General features: G+C 40.9%; 1 protein-coding gene across 5 annotated transcripts in view; it reads left to right on the top strand.

Moving 5' to 3' along the window:
• SLC12A7 (solute carrier family 12 member 7) overlaps positions 1-18,342 on the top strand; it is a 715,067-nt gene that overhangs the window by 373,952 nt on the left and 322,773 nt on the right. For all 5 annotated transcript variants that reach the window (XM_068236473.1, XM_068236472.1, XM_068236469.1 and 2 more), the window contains one exon: positions 17,265-17,435. In XM_068236473.1, the coding sequence (XP_068092574.1) occupies positions 17,265-17,435 (171 nt within the window). The remainder of the gene's footprint in view (positions 1-17,264; positions 17,436-18,342) is intronic.

The raw sequence follows: 18,342 nt of genomic DNA, 5'->3' as shown, positions 1-18,342 counted from the left end.
GCCGTGAGGGTGGATGACTCTCAGATGATTCTGTCCTCCTTGCTGTGTATATACTCCTCATTATCTATAATCCTGCCCAGAGGATCAGATCTTCCAGCCTATTAGTGACCAGTGGGAGTTTTTCTTTTTTTTTTCTTTGTAATAAAACTTTTTGAGTATAAAAGAGCATAGAAAATACAAAAACACATTTAAACTTGTCAGAAATCAAGCAAATGCTACGTTAGTATAACCGTTTTGCATGCGTTATTTTAGATCTTGAAAAGTCAGCGTAGTAATGCACCAACATGAAGATATTCATAAAAGCAGCAATATATAGTAGAAAGATCTAAAAAAGAGCAAATCCGTGCTTAAGCCTGAGAAGACTGTTGTAGAGTAACAAAAGCATCTAAGACTGGAGAGGAAGAGGGGAAGGGAGGAAGGGATAAAGGAGTAGGAAATGGGATAGGGATGTTACCTCCAATAAAGATGTCGCAATACATAGGAATACAATCCACAATAAATTCCTTTAATGAGATTTTATCGTCAATCTTGGGCTAAGAGGGAACTGGCTGATTCAGATTCTTTGAAATCATACCAGATTGCCCATTTAAATGTAAATGCTTCGCGCCTTTCATGGGAGGCCTGGTACAGGTCTTCTAATCTGCAAATTTAATTCAACTTATTAAAGATTTGAAGAACAGTAGGAATAGTTGAGGTTTTCCAGTTTTGGGCTATCAAGAGTCTAGCAACTATCATAATGGTTCCAGTTAATGATTTCTTAATGGTGGAAATCTTACCAGGAAGTAAGTTCAGGAGGGCAATCTCAGGTTTGAAAGGAAGGCTTTCTAGGTATAAAAGGTCATTTAGTGTCATTTAGTGTAAATGATTGGAGGCACAGCATATGTGCATACTAATGACAAGTTCCCCATTAGGTCCGCTTGGCGGACGGAAGGGGATTGGTCGCCATAGAGCGACAATCAATGCTGATTGGTTAATGTTTGAAATGAGGAAGTATAGAAGATGTATTTGTTAATATATGTATCAGATACTGGCTATGCTTGACAAAGGAGGTTAGTCCTCCGAAACGTTATGTCAGTTATCTTTCAATAACGTAAAAGAGCAATTAAGTGGATGGTGCCGGACTCAACTTTGTACTTATCAGATTGGAATTGTTTGCTGACAACTCCAGATCCAGGCACATCCCATCCCATCACTGCATCTGCTGGAAGTGCAGACTCTCCTACACTATAGCAATAGCTCTATTATAGTAAAGTCTTGGTCTAGTTCCTTAACCCCTTCTTGGGAGATTGAGGGGATCTTTGTCTTATCTAAATAGGACCAGATTTTCTGTTTCAAGTATGAAGGTTGCATGTCATGGAATTTACCTTCTAAGTTCTATAGGGATTCGTAGAATTCCTTAAATGCATTTGCGATTTCTGATATTTTGTATAGTTTAGAGCCCGGTTGGTGGGATATGTAGGGGATAGAAGCGTGGAGTTTGGGATGGAGGTATCTTGCTAGCATGCGCCTACACCTCCCCCACCCCCCATCATGTTCATATAGTTTACCCTCTAAATCTGAGTCTATCTGATAGAGATTACTCATCCAGGAGAGAAAGTAGAGCATGTCTTGAGTTAGAGTAGTCAAATTCCGTTTGGGGAGAAGGATTTTGTTTAAGAGAATCTTCAAGTGTTGAGATCTTCTGAATAAGAGAAGGGATTTGTAAACCCTTCTCTTTTTTTAGTCTGGACCCATGGGAGATAAGGACCCCTCTAAGGACACATTTCAGGGCTTCCCATTTTACTGTTGGTGAAGTTTCATCAGAGTTGTGATTAAGGATATAGTTTTCTATAGTGGACTTAAAGCGGATCCGAGATGAAAAACTAACTATAACAAGTAACTTGTCTATAAAATCTTATCTAAAGTTTATATAGTTTGCAAGGCAAATCTAGCTGCAAACAGCTTTAATAAATTATGATTTTTGTTTCCTGTGATACAATGACAGCAGCCATGTTGTTTGTAAACATTACACACAGGCAGGCTTATCTGCATCTTGAGCAAAAAAATCCTAATCCCCCCTCCTCCTCCCTCCTCCCCTCTGCCTCTGAAGTCTCTGGATAGTAATACCTCCCCCTCGTCCTGCCAAGACTGAGCTCCCATGAGCCCTTGCTACTGTCTGAAAATGCCTTGGCTCTGAAAACCTGTGGGCATGGGCTTGTTTACTTTATAGGGAATTAGAGTATTAAATCAAAAACAAAAAAGTATTTGGCTTGAGGAATGCCCTATAAACAATAGGAAAGGAACACAATTATGCAAGGAGTAAAAGTTCATCTCCCATCTACTTTTAACTAAATAGTTGCAAAAATCCCATTGAAAGAAAAACAGCTGCAGAACAAGTTTTGAGATGGTTAACAAACAAACTAGATAACCCCATAGCAGACATTAGGTAATCAATTCCCATTGTTTTAATCCTAAGGAGAAGGTTACACCCTTAGTTCAAAGTTTAGTACCACATTAAGAGTTCAAAGGTGAAACATCAGCGCTTCAACAGACACATGGTAAAGAGAAGTATTACCATAATGAAAATAATGAAGTCCATTAGTTAGCCAACAGCACCCCTAGAGAAAGAAATCCAGTATTTCACTTGGATTAAAAATTAGTTAAAAGAAAAACTCCCTCTTGGGGGTTTCCCATTCTACCCACCACAACTACCTCTCAGTCCCTAAGTACTTTCATGTTTTTTCGCAGGTTTTTTTTTCAATACCCAGGTTGTTTTACCACCTACATAAGATTTCACATCAGACTCATCAAGGCTATTAGAGCCAAACTACTGTGCTCCCTCTAATGCGATATGTTACTTCGATCTACAGAGTACCTTATATCGTGGTTGATGTTCATTCATACAAACAACTTATTGTTATAGAACTAAGAATTTGGTTTGCTCTCTAGCTGTTCACTATACTATGCATAGAACCCTATTTACCTCATGGTAGTTAATTTTATTATTGCCCTGGGCTTGGGGGTGGGGTCTGCGGCCTGGCGCCTTGTCTGAAGGAGCTTTTATCCAACATGATGCTCCCTCCATGAATTGCCTCCTCTGATTTGATCGAGGCGCGGGAGCGCTGATTCCACTTTTCCTGGCACAATTTTATACAGGGAGTGCAGAATTATTAGGCAAGTGGTATTTTTGAGGAATAATTTTATTATTGAACAACAACCATGCTCTCAATGAACCCAAAAAACTCATTAATATCAAAGCTGAATATTTTCGAAAGTAGTTTTTAGTTTGTTTTTAGTTTTAGCTATTTTAGGGGGATATCTGTGTGTGCAGGTGACTATTACTGTGCATAATTATTAGGCAACTTAACAAAAAACAAATATATACTCATTTCAATTATTTATTTTTACCAGTGAAACCAATATAACATCTCAACATTCACAAATATACATTTCTGACATTCAAAAACAAAACAAAAACAAATCAGTGACCAATATAGCCACATTTCTTTGCAAGGACACTGAAAAGCCGGCCATCCATGGATTCTGTCAGTGTTTTGATCTGTTCACCATCAACATTGTGTGCTGCAGCAACCACAGCCTCCCAGACACTGTTCAGAGAGGAGTACTGTTTTCCCTCCTTGTAAATCTCACATTTTATGATGGGCCACAGGTTCTCAATGGGGTTCAGATCAGGTGAACAAGGAGACCATGTCATTAGTTTTTCTTCTTTTATACCCTTCCTTGCCAGCCACGCTGTGGAGTACTTGGACGCGTGTGATGGAGCATTCTCCTGCATGAAAATCATGTTTTTCTTGAAGGATGCAGACTTCTTCCTGTACCACTGCTTGAAGAAGGTGTCTTCCAGAAACTGGCAGTAGGACTGGGAGTTGAGCTTGACTCCATCCTCAACCCGAAAAGGCCCCACAAGCTCATCTTTGATGATACCAGCCCAAACCAGTACTCCACCTCCACCTTGCTGGTGTCTGAGTCGGACTGGAGCTCTCTGCCCTTTACCAATCCAGCCACGGGCCCATCCATCTGGCCCATCAAGACTCACTCTCATTTCATCAGTCCATAAAACCTTAGAAAAATCAGTCTTGAGATATTTCTTGGCCCAGTCTTGACGTTTCAGCTTGTGTCTTGTTCAGTGGTGGTCGTCTTTTTGGCCATGTCTCTGAGTATTGCACACCTTGTGCTTTTGGGCACTCCAGTGATGTTGCAGCTCTGAAATATGGCCAAACTGGTGGCAAGTGGCATCTTGGCAGCTGCACGCTTGAATTTTCTCAGTTCATGCGCAGTTATTTTGCGCCTTGGTTTTTCCACACGCTTCTTGCGACCCTGTTGACTATTTTGAATGAAACGCTTGATTGTTCGATGATCACGCTTCAGAAGCTTTGCTTCAGAAGCTTGCTGCATGCCTTTGCAAGATTTTTGACTTACTATTTTTGACTTTTCTGAGCCTGTCAAGTCCTTCTCTTGACCCATTTTGCCAAAGGAAAGGAAGTAGCCTAATAATTATGCACACCTGATATAGGGTGTTGATGTCATTAGACCACACCCCTTCTCATTACAGAGATGCACATCACCTAATATGCTTAATTGGTAGTAGGCTTTCGAGCCTATACAGCTTGGAGTAAGACAACATGCATAAAGAGGATGATGTGGTCAAAATACTCATTTGCCTAATAATTCTGCACTCCCTGAACGTTAAGTTTTATTTATTTTATTTTATTTTTTACTTCTGCAATGATCCACATTTGAGATTCTTCTATCCTTGGGGATAATTTTTAATCTGTTGTTGATGTTGTTGATTTGCTTTACTTTAGGGTGTCAGAGGTAATGCTTTCACATAGGTTGTAGGCTGTTCCAGTGGTCTGGATCAAGATATACCTACCTACCCAGTCAAAAGCCTTCCGGCAACACATGCTTGGCTTTTACTACATATGTTTTCTATTTTTTTCTTTTTTAATGTTACCTATTCTAAGAGTGGTCAGCGGGGGCTCTAACCACTCCCACCATGGGCCTCCACCATCCGCAGATCATGGCCACAGTTATGAGTGTACTTGCTGACACTCAACCTGTGGTGGTTCAGGTTTATGATTGTGGGCGTAGAGTTTGGTGCACTATAATAAATGTGTTCCTCGCTCAAAGCCAATACCTTGTTATGTTTTCTATTTCTCCTCCTCTCTTTTACCTACCTTCCACATTTTGTTACTTCCTCACTGTTCAAGCCTATGGTATTCGTGTCCACATAACTCTACATCCATCTTTCTTTCAAACCCCTATAAGACATGGCTGATTGCTCAATTGCTTCCCTGAATGTAAACAGACCACAGAAGCGGTCTCAGGTCCTGCACCACTTCCATAGACAAAAGGTCTCAATTTTGGCACTCCAAGAAACTCACTTCCGCTCAGACGCTATACCCTATATCACATCACGATGGTACAACCGTTGGTATCATAACTCTAATCCAGATACCAATTCCAGAGGAGTATCTATTGGCATCCACAAAAATCTTGCTATGACCTTAATTAACGAGTTGAAATATACACAAGGTAGATACTTATTCTTAAACATCCAGAGACACCAAATACACCATAGCTAACATATACCTTCCCAATCAGAACCAAATGCAAAAGCTCACTACTTATCTAAATAAACTAATTTCATTTGCTGAAGGTTATATACTCCTTTGTGGAGACCGGAAATTCTGCTTGGATCCATCTATGGACTCCTCCTCCCAGAAATCATTTATCCCTAAATCAGCCCCAACACATATTAAACAAAAACTCCAATCCCTTTCCCTAGTTGATGCATGGCGAACATATCATCCAAATGAACGCAACTTTTCCTTCTATTCCCATGTTCACAAAACCCACAGTCGAATTTATTACATATTTATCCTCCAACAATTATTGGATAGAAACATAAAGATTGAGATTGGAAATAGAATCTGGTCAGACCATGCCCCTATAATTTGCTCTTTTCTTACTAAAAAGTGCTCACATGCAGCCCCCACCTGGAGGCTCAATGAAAACTTATTAAAAGATCCCACATGTTTTCATGACATTAAAGTGGATCCGAGGTGAACTTTTACTAATTGCATAATTGTGTTCCTTTCCTATTGTTTATAGGGCATTCCTCAAGCCAAATACTTTTATTTTTTTGTTTTAATACTTTAATTCCCTATAAACGAAATAAACCACACCCACAGGTTTTCAGCGAGCCTTGGCAGTAGCAAGGGCTCATGGGAGCTCAGTCTGGGCAGGAGGAGGAGGTGTTACTAGCCATTGATTTCAGAGGCAGAGGGGAGGAGGGGGGGATTAGGTTTTTTCCCAGGCTGAGTGCTCAAGATACAGGTAAGCCAGCCTCTGTGTAATGTTTACAAACAACATGGCTGCTGTCGTATCACAGGAAGAAATAATAATTTTCTATTAAAGCTGTTTGCAGCTAGATTTTCTGTGTAAACTATCTAAACTTTAGATAAGATATATATATATATATATATATATATATATATATATATATATATATATATATATATATATATATATATATATATATATATATATATATATATATACAAGTTACTTGTTATAGTTAGATTTTCATCTCGGATCCGCTCTAAGGAGCTGTATCGGGCTGAGACCATGTGGATATATCGCTTAGACCAGGCTTTCTCAACCAGGGTTATCTGAAACCCCAGGGTTCTTTGAGTACTCTACAGGTGTTCATTGCCAATTTTCCCCATCGTGGGTGTTGGGGAATGTATGATAGAGAGCACACTATAATCCGGGTACTGTAAAAGGAAGCACTAAATTGGTGGTCCGAATAATAATGAACATATTAACTCCCTTGCCATGCCAATTATGTCGGCAAGGGGGCGGCGCAGCACTTTGTTATTTTTTTATTTATTTAAATCATGTAGCTAGCCTAGCGATAGCTACATGATAGCCACTGAGCAGCGGCATACCCCCACCCCCTAAGATTGCCTCCGGCGATCTGCGCAAGCAGGAAATCACGTTCAGAATGGGATTTCCTGCTTGGCTTCCCCCATCGCCATGGCGACGATCGCGATGACGTCACCGACGTCGGGACGTCAGAGGGAGTCCCGATCCACCCCTCAGCGCTGCCTGGCACTGATTGGCCAGGCTGCGCAAGGGGTCGGGGGGGGGGGGGGTGGTGGCGCGGCAAATCGGTGGGTAGTGCCGAAAATTGCGTAAATCGGCCCAGCGGGGCCAGAGCAATCCTCCTGTGCAGGTTACCCCGAGCTCGGGGTAACCTGCACAATAAATACAGGGGTTCCTTGAGATCCAAAAAGTATTTGCAGGGTTCCTCCAGGGTAAAAAGGTTGAGAAAGCCTGGCTTAGACACACTTGCCTGAGAAGTCTCAATGCTGAAATTGATTTTTCAATCTTTTTGAGCCAGTAGATGTTTTCCAACCCCCCATCCATTCCCTTTCCCCCTCCTTACCCTCCCCTTTATTCCTCCCCCCCCCTTTTTTTTCTCTGCAGCTTCTGTTTCTATTTATAGCTCATGCTGGTAATTGATACGTTTGTACTTTGTACCTTCAATGCATACTCCTTATCACTGATATATACTCTCCTTTTGTTGTAATTCCCGGTATGAATTCATGTGCCCTTTGATATTTGGGCTGTAATCGTTCCCCCTGTGGTATTGGTGGACTTGTCCCTTATTTTGGCCTAAACTTCCCTCATTTCTAGTGCAAAACTGCAGATCTGGATGTAAACCAGTGCTCTGAACTTGCTGCATGAGTTGCGATTAATGTCCTGTCTCCCTGTCTAACAGAGGGGGCATTTTTGAGATGCTGCTGGCTTTATTCTACAACATTACTGCAACCATTGGGCGAAGAATTTGTAATATAATGAAAGGAAGATGAATAAATAATTTGTCTACTATCTGTTTCAGAATCCTTTATTTCGCCAAGCATGACTGGGTCATGCCCGGAATTGTTTTTGGCACAATACATATAGCTCAGGAAGAAGACCATTAGAAAGATTTATTAATCTGCTCTTTGCTTTTGCAAAAAAAAAAATAAAATGTGCCCACTTTTTCTGACATTTTCTGACTTTTTGAAGCCCACGATTGGGCGAAATGCATCGGTGGGAGTAGCCTGTTTAAGCATTCAGGTCATCTCTGTCTGAAGCCCAGATCCCCGCTCCCCGCGTGGTTACACTAATACAGCGGGTTTAGAGAGGAGAAACCAGCATGCTATCTGCAGTGTGCACACTGAGTTAGACTGCCTACTGGAGTGGTGTAAGATACTTGGTGGCAGGTCGGTGTAGACCGCGGCGCTGCAAGCTGTTATGCTGATAGCTGTTACGTAAAAGTAATACGCTTTATGCTTTATACAAAAGACTTTACAATAGAGGCATGTTTCTTATTTGAGTGTCATCAACAACCTTTTAACGGTAATGAAGGCTGGATGGATTGGCTCCTTGCTGATTTATCTGTGAACCAGGAAGTATAGAGGAATATTGTTTTAGTCCCTTACCCTGTGATGCAAGTGGATGCACGTGCTTTACATCAGTTAATCATTATTGTTGTTGCTATTTTCTACCAGTAAGCTTCCATGACTTCAACGTTGTGACCCAACTGCACTCTTTCATTCCCTTTGGTTGTCTTTTTGCTTTTTTTTTTTTTGTTTGCCTGTTTTTGTATCCACCACCATCTACTAATTGGCCAACTCTCTAACTTGTATATGTGTGTCTGTGATTATGGGCTCGACCTCCACTATATTGTTTTTGCACCCTTCTTAAAAACTCTTATGTATTACTCCACTCTTGAATGCTCTTTCAAGCTCTTACATCGAGCCTACTATACACCAGAGAGACTTCACAAACTTGATACGTCTTAATCGCCCCTTTGCTTTAGAGACTGTGGAAATGTGAGCACTCTCTGGCATGTGTGGTGGGCTTGTCCCAGGACTCAGTTGCTTAGTTGTTTTGGCAAACTATCTGGAGGAAGGCAGGCGACATCTTGTCCAGTAGTATTCCGTTTAGCCCCAATGTCATTCTCTTTGGGGTTAAGCCCAAAGCTCACTTATCCTGCTCACAAGCTACTTCAACACATAATGGCCTCAATTCACTAAGCTTATCTCCTGTCTTTAATAACTCTTCTAGAGTTGTTACCATGGTGATAAGGCATGTAGTATTCAGGAAACATTTTACCTCAGGCAAACCTAAAGTTAACTCTTCTGTCTTTAAGTTAACTCTTTAATCCTTAAAATAACTCCAGAGTTAAAGACAGGCTGTTCATTAACTGCGTGTGAAAATAACTACAGAGGAGGTAAATTAACTACAGAGGAGGTAAATTAACTACAGAGGAGGTAACTTAAGGAATGAAGAGATAAAATAACTCTCTCACTATGTGGAGGTAAGTTTTCTCTTGCCTTATTATCTCCAGCATGATCTTAGTGAATTGAGGCCAATGTCTACAGCTAAGAGGGTGTTGGTCCGGAACTGGCTCACCTCAAATCTTCCTGCACAAGATGTTTATAATCTAGTCTCCAAGATCCTGCTTCCGGACCACATTACTGCTCAACTTACGCATAATATGCCAGGGTTCTACGTTACGTGGACCCCATGGTTCGCTTGGCTTGAGAGTCTGGGCCTTTCGTGTATCTTGCATGAATTCTGATATGTCGTATCTTTCTCTAGCTAGCCTCTTGACCATTTGAAGTGACATACATGTATGCCTAATATTACTGTGTTTATTCTTCATTAACTGATTTATGTTTCATGATATTTCGTTCCTGCTCTTTGAATGTTCCTATTACAGCCCTTGCATAGGTTTTGGGGCGTTTCAGCCTATTTCTTTATGCAAAACCCAAATAAGTGTTTTTGAAACTAAACGGGGCCCATATACTGTATGCATGAATGAGCAAATTAACTCAAAGCAAAGTGACAAGTAATTGTATTCCAATTGTATCTAGATAAATGGAGGACTTCATTTGCAGACTCATCAGATATCCCACACCTGGTGCCGGCTAAGCAAAGGGTTCCACTGAAAGTGGTAACCCCACAGTGTCTAGGTTGATTTGGCCAATAATTTGGACAATCAACCTCGGAGAAAAAGAAAAAGGGAGGAGAGTAAAGGAAAAGAGAGAAAAAGCACAGAGAGAATGAGACCCACAGACAGCTGTCTCCTGACATTTATTGCAGTTTGAGTCTCTCTAAACTCGTAACATAAAGCCCAGATTTTAACATAAAGATCAGTCTTATTAAAGTGAATGGTAACTGCATTTAAAAAAATGAGACAGATACTTACCCATGGAGAGGGAAGGCTCTGGGTCCTATAGAGCCTTCCCGCTCCTCTCCTGGTCCCCTCGTTCCAGTGCTGGCTCGCCCGGTAGCAGTATTTGACTAATTTAGTCAAATACTGCTTTACCCGGCCGAAGGAGGCTTCAGAAGTCTTCAGGGAGCCCGAGTGCTCCTAAAGAAGGGCGGCCCTGTACTGCCCCTGTGCAAGCACGCTCTCTAGCACGCTCACGTGTGTGCAGTATGGAGCCGCACGTCTTTGGGAGGCACGGCTCCCGAAGACTTCCAAATACCCTTTCGACGGGGGATTGAAACGGGGGGGGGGAGCCAGCACAGGATAGAGGGCACCAAGAGAGTAGACGGAAGGCTCTGTATGACCCAGAGCCTTCCCTCTCCTTAGGTAAGTATTTGTTTCATTTTCTTTTAAATGCGGTTCCCATTCACTTTAAAGGCAGTCGAAATGTTCTCCTCCATATCAGATATTCTGTTTCACCACTGCAAAATTGTAGAATTTTTTTTTTTTTTTTTACATTGGAACATAATAGATTCTGCAGTATATGGAAACATTATTGAGATCACTTGAGCCCAATGATGTACTTCTCTCCAATAGGGTTGAATTTTAGAGCATGTCCAAAATATATGATAAAGACTACCACCCAATTTACCACAGCACCAGCAGCTGTCATTATCAAGCAAGGAAGCCTTATGCAGTTTCTTGGGAGTGTTGTACCAATGGAAGAGTATCTTATAGCCAAGTTCTTGGGTGGTAGTGTTTGAGGAGCCCTTATGTAGAATATTGAAGTTCTTCTCCCACTAATCCGAGGACAGGGTTTTTCCCAGATCATTCTCCCATTTATCCTGGAAACAGATGCGATCAGGTGCCTCCATGGACAGTAATGCACTACAAAACCAAGATACTGAGTGTGATGCATACGCAGTTCCCAAGAAAACCGCGTATGCGCCATTTGAGTCACAAACTCAAATTCCATTGCAAATAGCAAAAATGACATTGTTTTAAATGAACTTTGCTTCTCCTCAACCAGATGGCTGGAGTTATTAAGGAACCTCTTCTGCAAAGGTAATTAGACATCCTTTAGCAGAAGTTCAGAGAAGTGCCCCAACACACCTGCTGTGCCACTGGCCATAAATCGTCACTCCACTGTGACAAGATATCATAAAAACATGGTCTCTTGAAGAAGGAAGAGGAAGCTCTGGGCTTCAAAGACCCTTTATCTGATCTGGTAACCCCCAGCTGAATTCTTCAACTAGAACTGTCCTACTGTAACTTTAAATGCCTATAATAATCCATAGACTTGTATATTTGTAATTTTTCCGGTGTTACAAATCTACCAGGTCCTTCAACTTCACAGAGTGTGTTGGACTTCAAGTGACACTGGTCCTGAGAGATTTTCAATAAACTGGATCTTCCAGAACCAGTGCTACAAAGGGTGGAAGTGAAAACTGTGTTATGAGTCACCCATGGTCCTCATGATTAGTATCAGAAGATTCATAAAATTATACTGATTGCGAATATGCGTTGTTTCTTGATGTGACCTATGGGCACTGAGAAAGCGGGCAAAACAGGAACTGCGGCAAAAAGTTCTCTCTGGGCCAGGGGCACTGCCTCTATTCAAATTTCACAAGGTTGGACTTGTACGTGTCATAACTCCTTCCAACTAGAGTGCTGGTTAAACCACAAGGACACTGAGTCCAATTGGTCCTACTTCATAAATCTGCAGTCGAATTAACATCAATCGACAGCCAGCTGGACACTGGTAAAAACACGAACGAAGCATGAACTACCGATAACTGTATTTTAACTGTATTTTAAGACATTCGGTTTCATTTTCATCTCTACTCTTTTTCTATCAACCCAATCTGTTCTGCTGAACAGGTATATCTATTTTTGGGTTAAATAATACTGTGTATGTAGTTTTAGAATAAAAATAGAATAAAAATAAAAAATTATTTTATAGTTCAGTCTTGTGCCTGTTCTGGTCATCTGATTGTTACAACAAAGAATCTGCCCTCCGAAGAGTCACACTACCGCATTTTTTAATTAGTTCCTTATAAATTGTTGATTTGCTAGCCAGGTTGTAAATAACAGTTTCTTCCTCCTAGGATTAACCATTTCTGCCACGCGGCTGCTCTGCTGCGCTTCGGTGCACTCCCGCACGCGATCGCGCCCCCGTGGTGTCCCTCGGTAGCCCTGGGATCAGTGAATGGGAACATGGGTCCCGATCACCGATCCGTGTCCCCAGCAGAAAAACTGAATCGCTCTTACAAGAGGCTTCAGTTTTTCTGCACGTAAAAATTTCCGCATCCCCTTGTGCTTCCGCTTAGCGAGAAGCGCAAGGAGGAAAAAAAAATTAAAGGTGGCCATCTTGTGGCCAAATAGTAAAACTACATCTACATATTTTTTACATTACAATTTACACATATAACATTAAAAATTAACAGTTTATTTCCCACACCAAAATATTACCCATAATAAAAAATGTTGTGGAAAAAAAAAATGGTAGCGTGGATTATTTTAACCACTTTACCCCCAACCGTACGGAAACAGCGTGATCATTGTGGAAAAAAAAACCTTTCCCAGCGTCATATCACTTCCTGCAAGTGTCCTTCCGGATGCTTGCAAGTCGCATAAACAAAATGTTACTGTGGCCATCTTGTGGCCAAATAGTAAAACTACACCCTAAAGCATTTTTCACATACAAATACATTAGTTTTACACAAAAAATTAACTCATTACCTCCAAAATAAAAAAAATGTACAATTAAAAAAATACATAAATAGTTACCTTAGGGACTGAACTTTTAAAATATTTCTGTCAGGAGGGTACAACACTGTTACTTTACAAACTATGGGCTTGTAATTAGGGATGGACGCAAAACTGAAAAAAATGCACCTTTATTTCCAAATAAAATATTGGCGCCAAACATTGTGATAGGGACATAATTTAAACGGTTTTATAACCGGGACAAATCAGTAAATACATTTCCTGGGTTTTAATTACAGTAGCATGCATTATTTAAAAACTATAATGGACGAAAACTGAAAAATAATTTTTTCCCACATTTTTCCTATTTTCCCATTAAAACATATTTAGAATAAAATAATTCTTGGCATAATGTCCCACCTAAAGAAAGCCTAATTGGTGGCGGAAAAAACAAGATATAGTTCATTTCATTGTGATAAGTAATGATAAAGTTATAGACGAATGAATTGAAGGAGCGCTGAAAGGTGAAAATTGCTCTGGTGCTCAAGGGGTAAAACCCCTCAGTGGTGAAGTGGTTAAAGCTATAATGGCCGAAAACTGAGAAGAAATAAAAAAATTTTTCTTATTAATCCTGTTAAAATGCATTTAGAAAAAAATTCTTAGCAAAATGTACCACCCATAGAAAGCCTAATTAGTGGCGGAAAAAACAAGATATAGATCAATAAATTATGTTAAAGGGAACCTTAATTGAGAGGAATATGGATGTTTCCTTTTAAACAATACCAGTTGCCTGGCAGGCCTGCTGAGCTCTGTGTCTGCAGTAGTAGCTGAATCACACCTGAAACAAGCATGCAGCTAATCCAGTCTGACTTCAGTCAGAGCACCTGATCTGCATGCTTGTTCAGGGGCTGTGGCTGAAAGTATTGGAAACACAGGATCAGCAGGAGAGTCAGGCAACTGGTAATTATTTTAAAAGGAAAAATTCATATACTTCTCAGTTTAGGTTCCCTTTAAAGGGGAACTGAAGAGAGAGGTATATGGAGGCTGTCATGTTTATTTCCTTTTAAGCAAGACCAGTTGCCTGGCAGCCCTGCTGATCCTCTGCCTCTAATACTATTAACCATAGCCCCTGAACAAGCATTCAGCAGATCAGGTGTTTCAGTGGTTCAGACTTTAAAGTCAGATCTGACAAGACCAGCTGCATGCTTGTTTCTGGTTTTATTCAGATACTACTGCAGAGAAATAGACCAGCAGGGCTGCCAGGCAACTGGTATTGATTAAAAGGAAATAAACATGATAGCCTCCATATAGCTCTCTCTTCAGTTCCCTTTTAAGTAGTGATAAAGTTATTAGCGAATGAATGGGAGGTGAAAATTGCTCTGATGCATAAGGTGAAAAATCCCAGCGGGCTGAAATGGTTAACTAGTACCCAATTTCCTGTGTGAAAACGATACATACAATCGAGATTGCATCATATACGGACCCAGTAACCTTTATTTAACGTCACACTGCTCACAGTCTTCAAGCCTTCGGAAGTGACTATTCCCCGAATGGTGACTGGAGCATGTCGGACGTGATTGGGCTGGCTGCCATATTATGATAGCGTTGGAGTCTCTTCGCCCTTTCAATTTAGAGTGTGGTGGCAGTGAAATTACCAGATTTCCAGCGTGAAATCGATATTTTTAGTTTACAGATTGTACAAATAATCGGGATTGTATATATAGGGCCACCTCCAACCAATCTTAACCATTTACTGCGCACACAGTGAATTTGCCTCCAGAAGTCTCTAGTGCATGAGACCTGCATGGCAACCGTTGCCTAGTAATACGGGATTGGTGAGTGGTTGTCACATTACATATTGTTGGCAGTTGTGCGACCAATCTTTAGCATCAGTCTGGCGCTACTTCTGCTACTGCTGAAATTCTGTTTGTCCCCACGTTTATTGCCTGATGAAGCGGACGTGGCCTGCGAAATGCGTTGCACCTTTGGGGTACTATATAATTAATGTTATTACTATTATACAGACAGTCTTTCGTGTCTGCTTTATGGAGGTAAGTCCACCGCTTCCTCCAAGCAAATTTTAGAGGTTTTATCCACTTTTACCCTGCTGGTGCCTCTGTTCCACGTTTGCTTTAGCATCAGTCTGTTCACCTTATTTCCAGCCATCGGAGGGGACTATTCCCCGGATGGTAACGGGAGCAGATTAGACGGGATTGGCGCGCTCTGTCACATTACTACCTTCGGACGATCCAGCAACCGTTCTTTTAACGTCGTTTAGACGGGATCGCAGGGCTGGATTGTCACACTGAGGCCCATATGCAATTCACTTTTTTTTCCTCCTGAGTTATCTCCAAGGAGATCATTTTCATATAGCAGGCAAAACTCTTTTATCTGGCTAAGAAAAGACGGCTTATAGCATTTTAGTGCTGAACAGTTCAAAAGGTCATAAGTGTTACTTTTGCAACTGAAGGAAGCAGATTTTACATCAGACTGTAATGGCTGCTGTTTAGAATTTAGTTTTAAAAATCAAATATGAAACTCTTTTCTCTGCGCTGCTTTAACATTAGTACTAAACATACAATTGTTTAAAGAAAACCCATAACAAAAACATTCCCCTGGGGGGTACTCACCTCGGGTGGGGGAAGCCTCCAGATCCTATCGAGGCTTTCCCGTCCTCCTGTGTCCCACGGCGGTCTCGCTGTGCCCCTCCGAACAGCGGGGATATAAATATTTACCTTCCTGGCACCAGCGCACTCGCAGTATCGGCTCACCACTCAAAGGTAGATGGAAATAGCCGATCACTGTCGGTCCACTCTACTGCGCAGGCGCAAGTCTCCTGTGCCTGCGTAGTAGAGCGAACCCGACAGAGATCGGCTATTTCCATCTATTTCCGTGCTAAGAGCCGTAACAGCGCTACCCGTTGGAGCCAGGGAAGGAAAATATATCAAGCCAGGCTTGTCGAGCCAAGATTGCGGGACGCTTCAGGGGAGCCGCGCTGGATTGCCTGCAGCTACAGGGATGGGGGAAGCCTCATTGGGACCCTGAGGCTTCCCCCTCCCGAGGTAAGTACCCCCCAGGGGACTTTTTTTTTTTTTTTTTAGTACAGGATCTCTTAAAAGTGTATCTTTAGTTCAGTTTTACTTTAAGAATAGCTTATATGCTAACGCATGCCTGTGCTCCCTGGTTTATTTTTCTGCGGAGATTGGCAGCCAGAAGTAGTAGGGGGTAAGTATCATCTCAACTCTCCCCCATTCAATTAACTATTGTCACTCTCCTATTGCTCACAATTATCAAGCAGCCTATGTTTTCGGGACACTGAGGACCCCTTTCTTAAGCCATATCACAATTGTACAAACCAGGTCTGGCCTGTTCATGCACTTGGCATGCATAGTACACATCCTCTATGTATGAGTGCATGATCTGGCCCAACAAGTGCAATTTCTGCGAGTGTAAGATTACTTTAGAAGGGTTCCTAGGGGGCCTCAAAATGTTGGATGAGTTTGTGCAATAAATTGTTTTAAATCTGAGTGCTGGATCATATGTTATAATATTGACTTTATGTGGATGGTGGCCAAGCTGTACCCATGACTTACAAGCACCCATGTGATATAGTAAAGGCGTTAATTTTAGGAGTGCAGTTTTTCTTATTGACTTCGCTAATTAAGGCCGTGACCAACAGATATCTACAATATTTCAATTTGTTTCTTTGTACTCTAAAGCATTTTTTACTGTAATTTGATGCTCCTTTGCTTGTGCACATGGACTGAGGATGGCAAACAGGAGCACTTTATCTGCAGATTTTATTTCCACTTTGTTTACAGAATATTTAAAAAAGGCCAACTCAAGCAGATCATCATCACTGTTTGGTTTAAATACCACTAGCATCACATCTGTCACTTTTACTAGGTTGAGGCGATTCAATATCCCAGTTAATGTCAGGATAATTGAAAACACCCATAACTATGACCCCATGTTTGCTTGCAGCTTCTTCAGTCTGCTGAAGTAAATATTTATTTCAAGTCGTTTGTCGAGGTTTACAACATCCACCAATAAGCAATTGACAATTCTTTCTTCTGGCATGAAAACTTACCTATACAAATTCCACATCATTAGAGTTTGTACGGCTTTTGTATGAAAATCAAGAATTGAGTTTATTTGCTTACATGCTTCTCTTAATCCGTCACATTTACATAGCAAAATTGGATTACTCTTTCAACTAGTGATGCAGCTCGGCTGTACTGCAGTGTGTATGGCCATTCACATCTGATTCTAATTCTAACAGAAAATCTGTGGAGTGCTTACAGTCCAAAAGGATCAGTTGTTGAGAAAAACCAGTCGTCCTCATCAGTTGCAACAGGAGAAAGTCAGAAAACGTATGGCCAAAATTATGTCTTGTCAGACATCATGACTTACTTCACAATGCTTGTTGGCATTTACTTTCCCTCAGTAACAGGTAAGAAAGGATTTTTTTTATATATGTATCTGTTTTGTTCTTTATGTAGACTGCTACATCAAATGATTGCATTTTACAAATAATAATTCATTATTCATTTTTTTTTTTTTTTTTGCAAAAATGTACAAAAATTCCATTACATAAGAGCTGGGTGAAATTTTTGCCTGAATTGGCCTTAATTTGAAAATTATTAGCATATAATGGGTGTCATTTCTAGGTCACTAAATTTCCGGTGTTGTAGAGAAGCTCAAAACGGAAATGGCCTAGACCTCATGGTACTCAATCTGGAAGGAGATGACAATGATTAAATATATAAAAAAAATATGTTATGGTTCTATTTCTAATTCACTTATATCAAATATGTCCTTTTTTGTCTCAATGTATGAAAACTGAATTAAGCTGTCTAAAAAATGACAACAGCATAACTGGGCTAGTAATGATTTGTTCAGCACTGCACTGCTTGGCACACCACTTCCTGCTGCTTTTTTTGTATTGCAGTGTGACATACAGCTTCCTCCCCAACACCTTTCTGTTTTTCAGAAGCCATGACTGCATTGCTAATGTCTAATTGCAGTTGTCCTGCCTTCCCGAGATTAGTTCTAGATAACGTGCTTTTGCCTAATGCTACTTTGTTGGAGCTAGGACAGCTCCACCTAGGCAGCAGCAACATGGCTGTAGCTAACTGACAGACATTAAGGACAGAAGGAGGAAACACATGCCTTTTACTGCAGAAAAGGCAACTGTAAGTAATGCAGAGCATACCTATACATAGGTACTTAAAAGGCAAATTACCAGTGCCTATAAATAAGCTAGAAATAGAACCTCTATGCCTAAATAGATACTAGGTGGCACATAAGCTGTGTAAAACTTTTGAATAGAGAAAGTACCCACTGTTAGGGCTAATATT

This window comes from Hyperolius riggenbachi, chromosome 5 (assembly GCF_040937935.1).
Source record: "Hyperolius riggenbachi isolate aHypRig1 chromosome 5, aHypRig1.pri, whole genome shotgun sequence".
Lineage (NCBI taxonomy): Eukaryota > Metazoa > Chordata > Amphibia > Anura > Hyperoliidae > Hyperolius > Hyperolius riggenbachi.
Note: the sequence above shows the minus strand (reverse complement) of the source record. Positions and strands in the feature narration are given on the sequence as shown.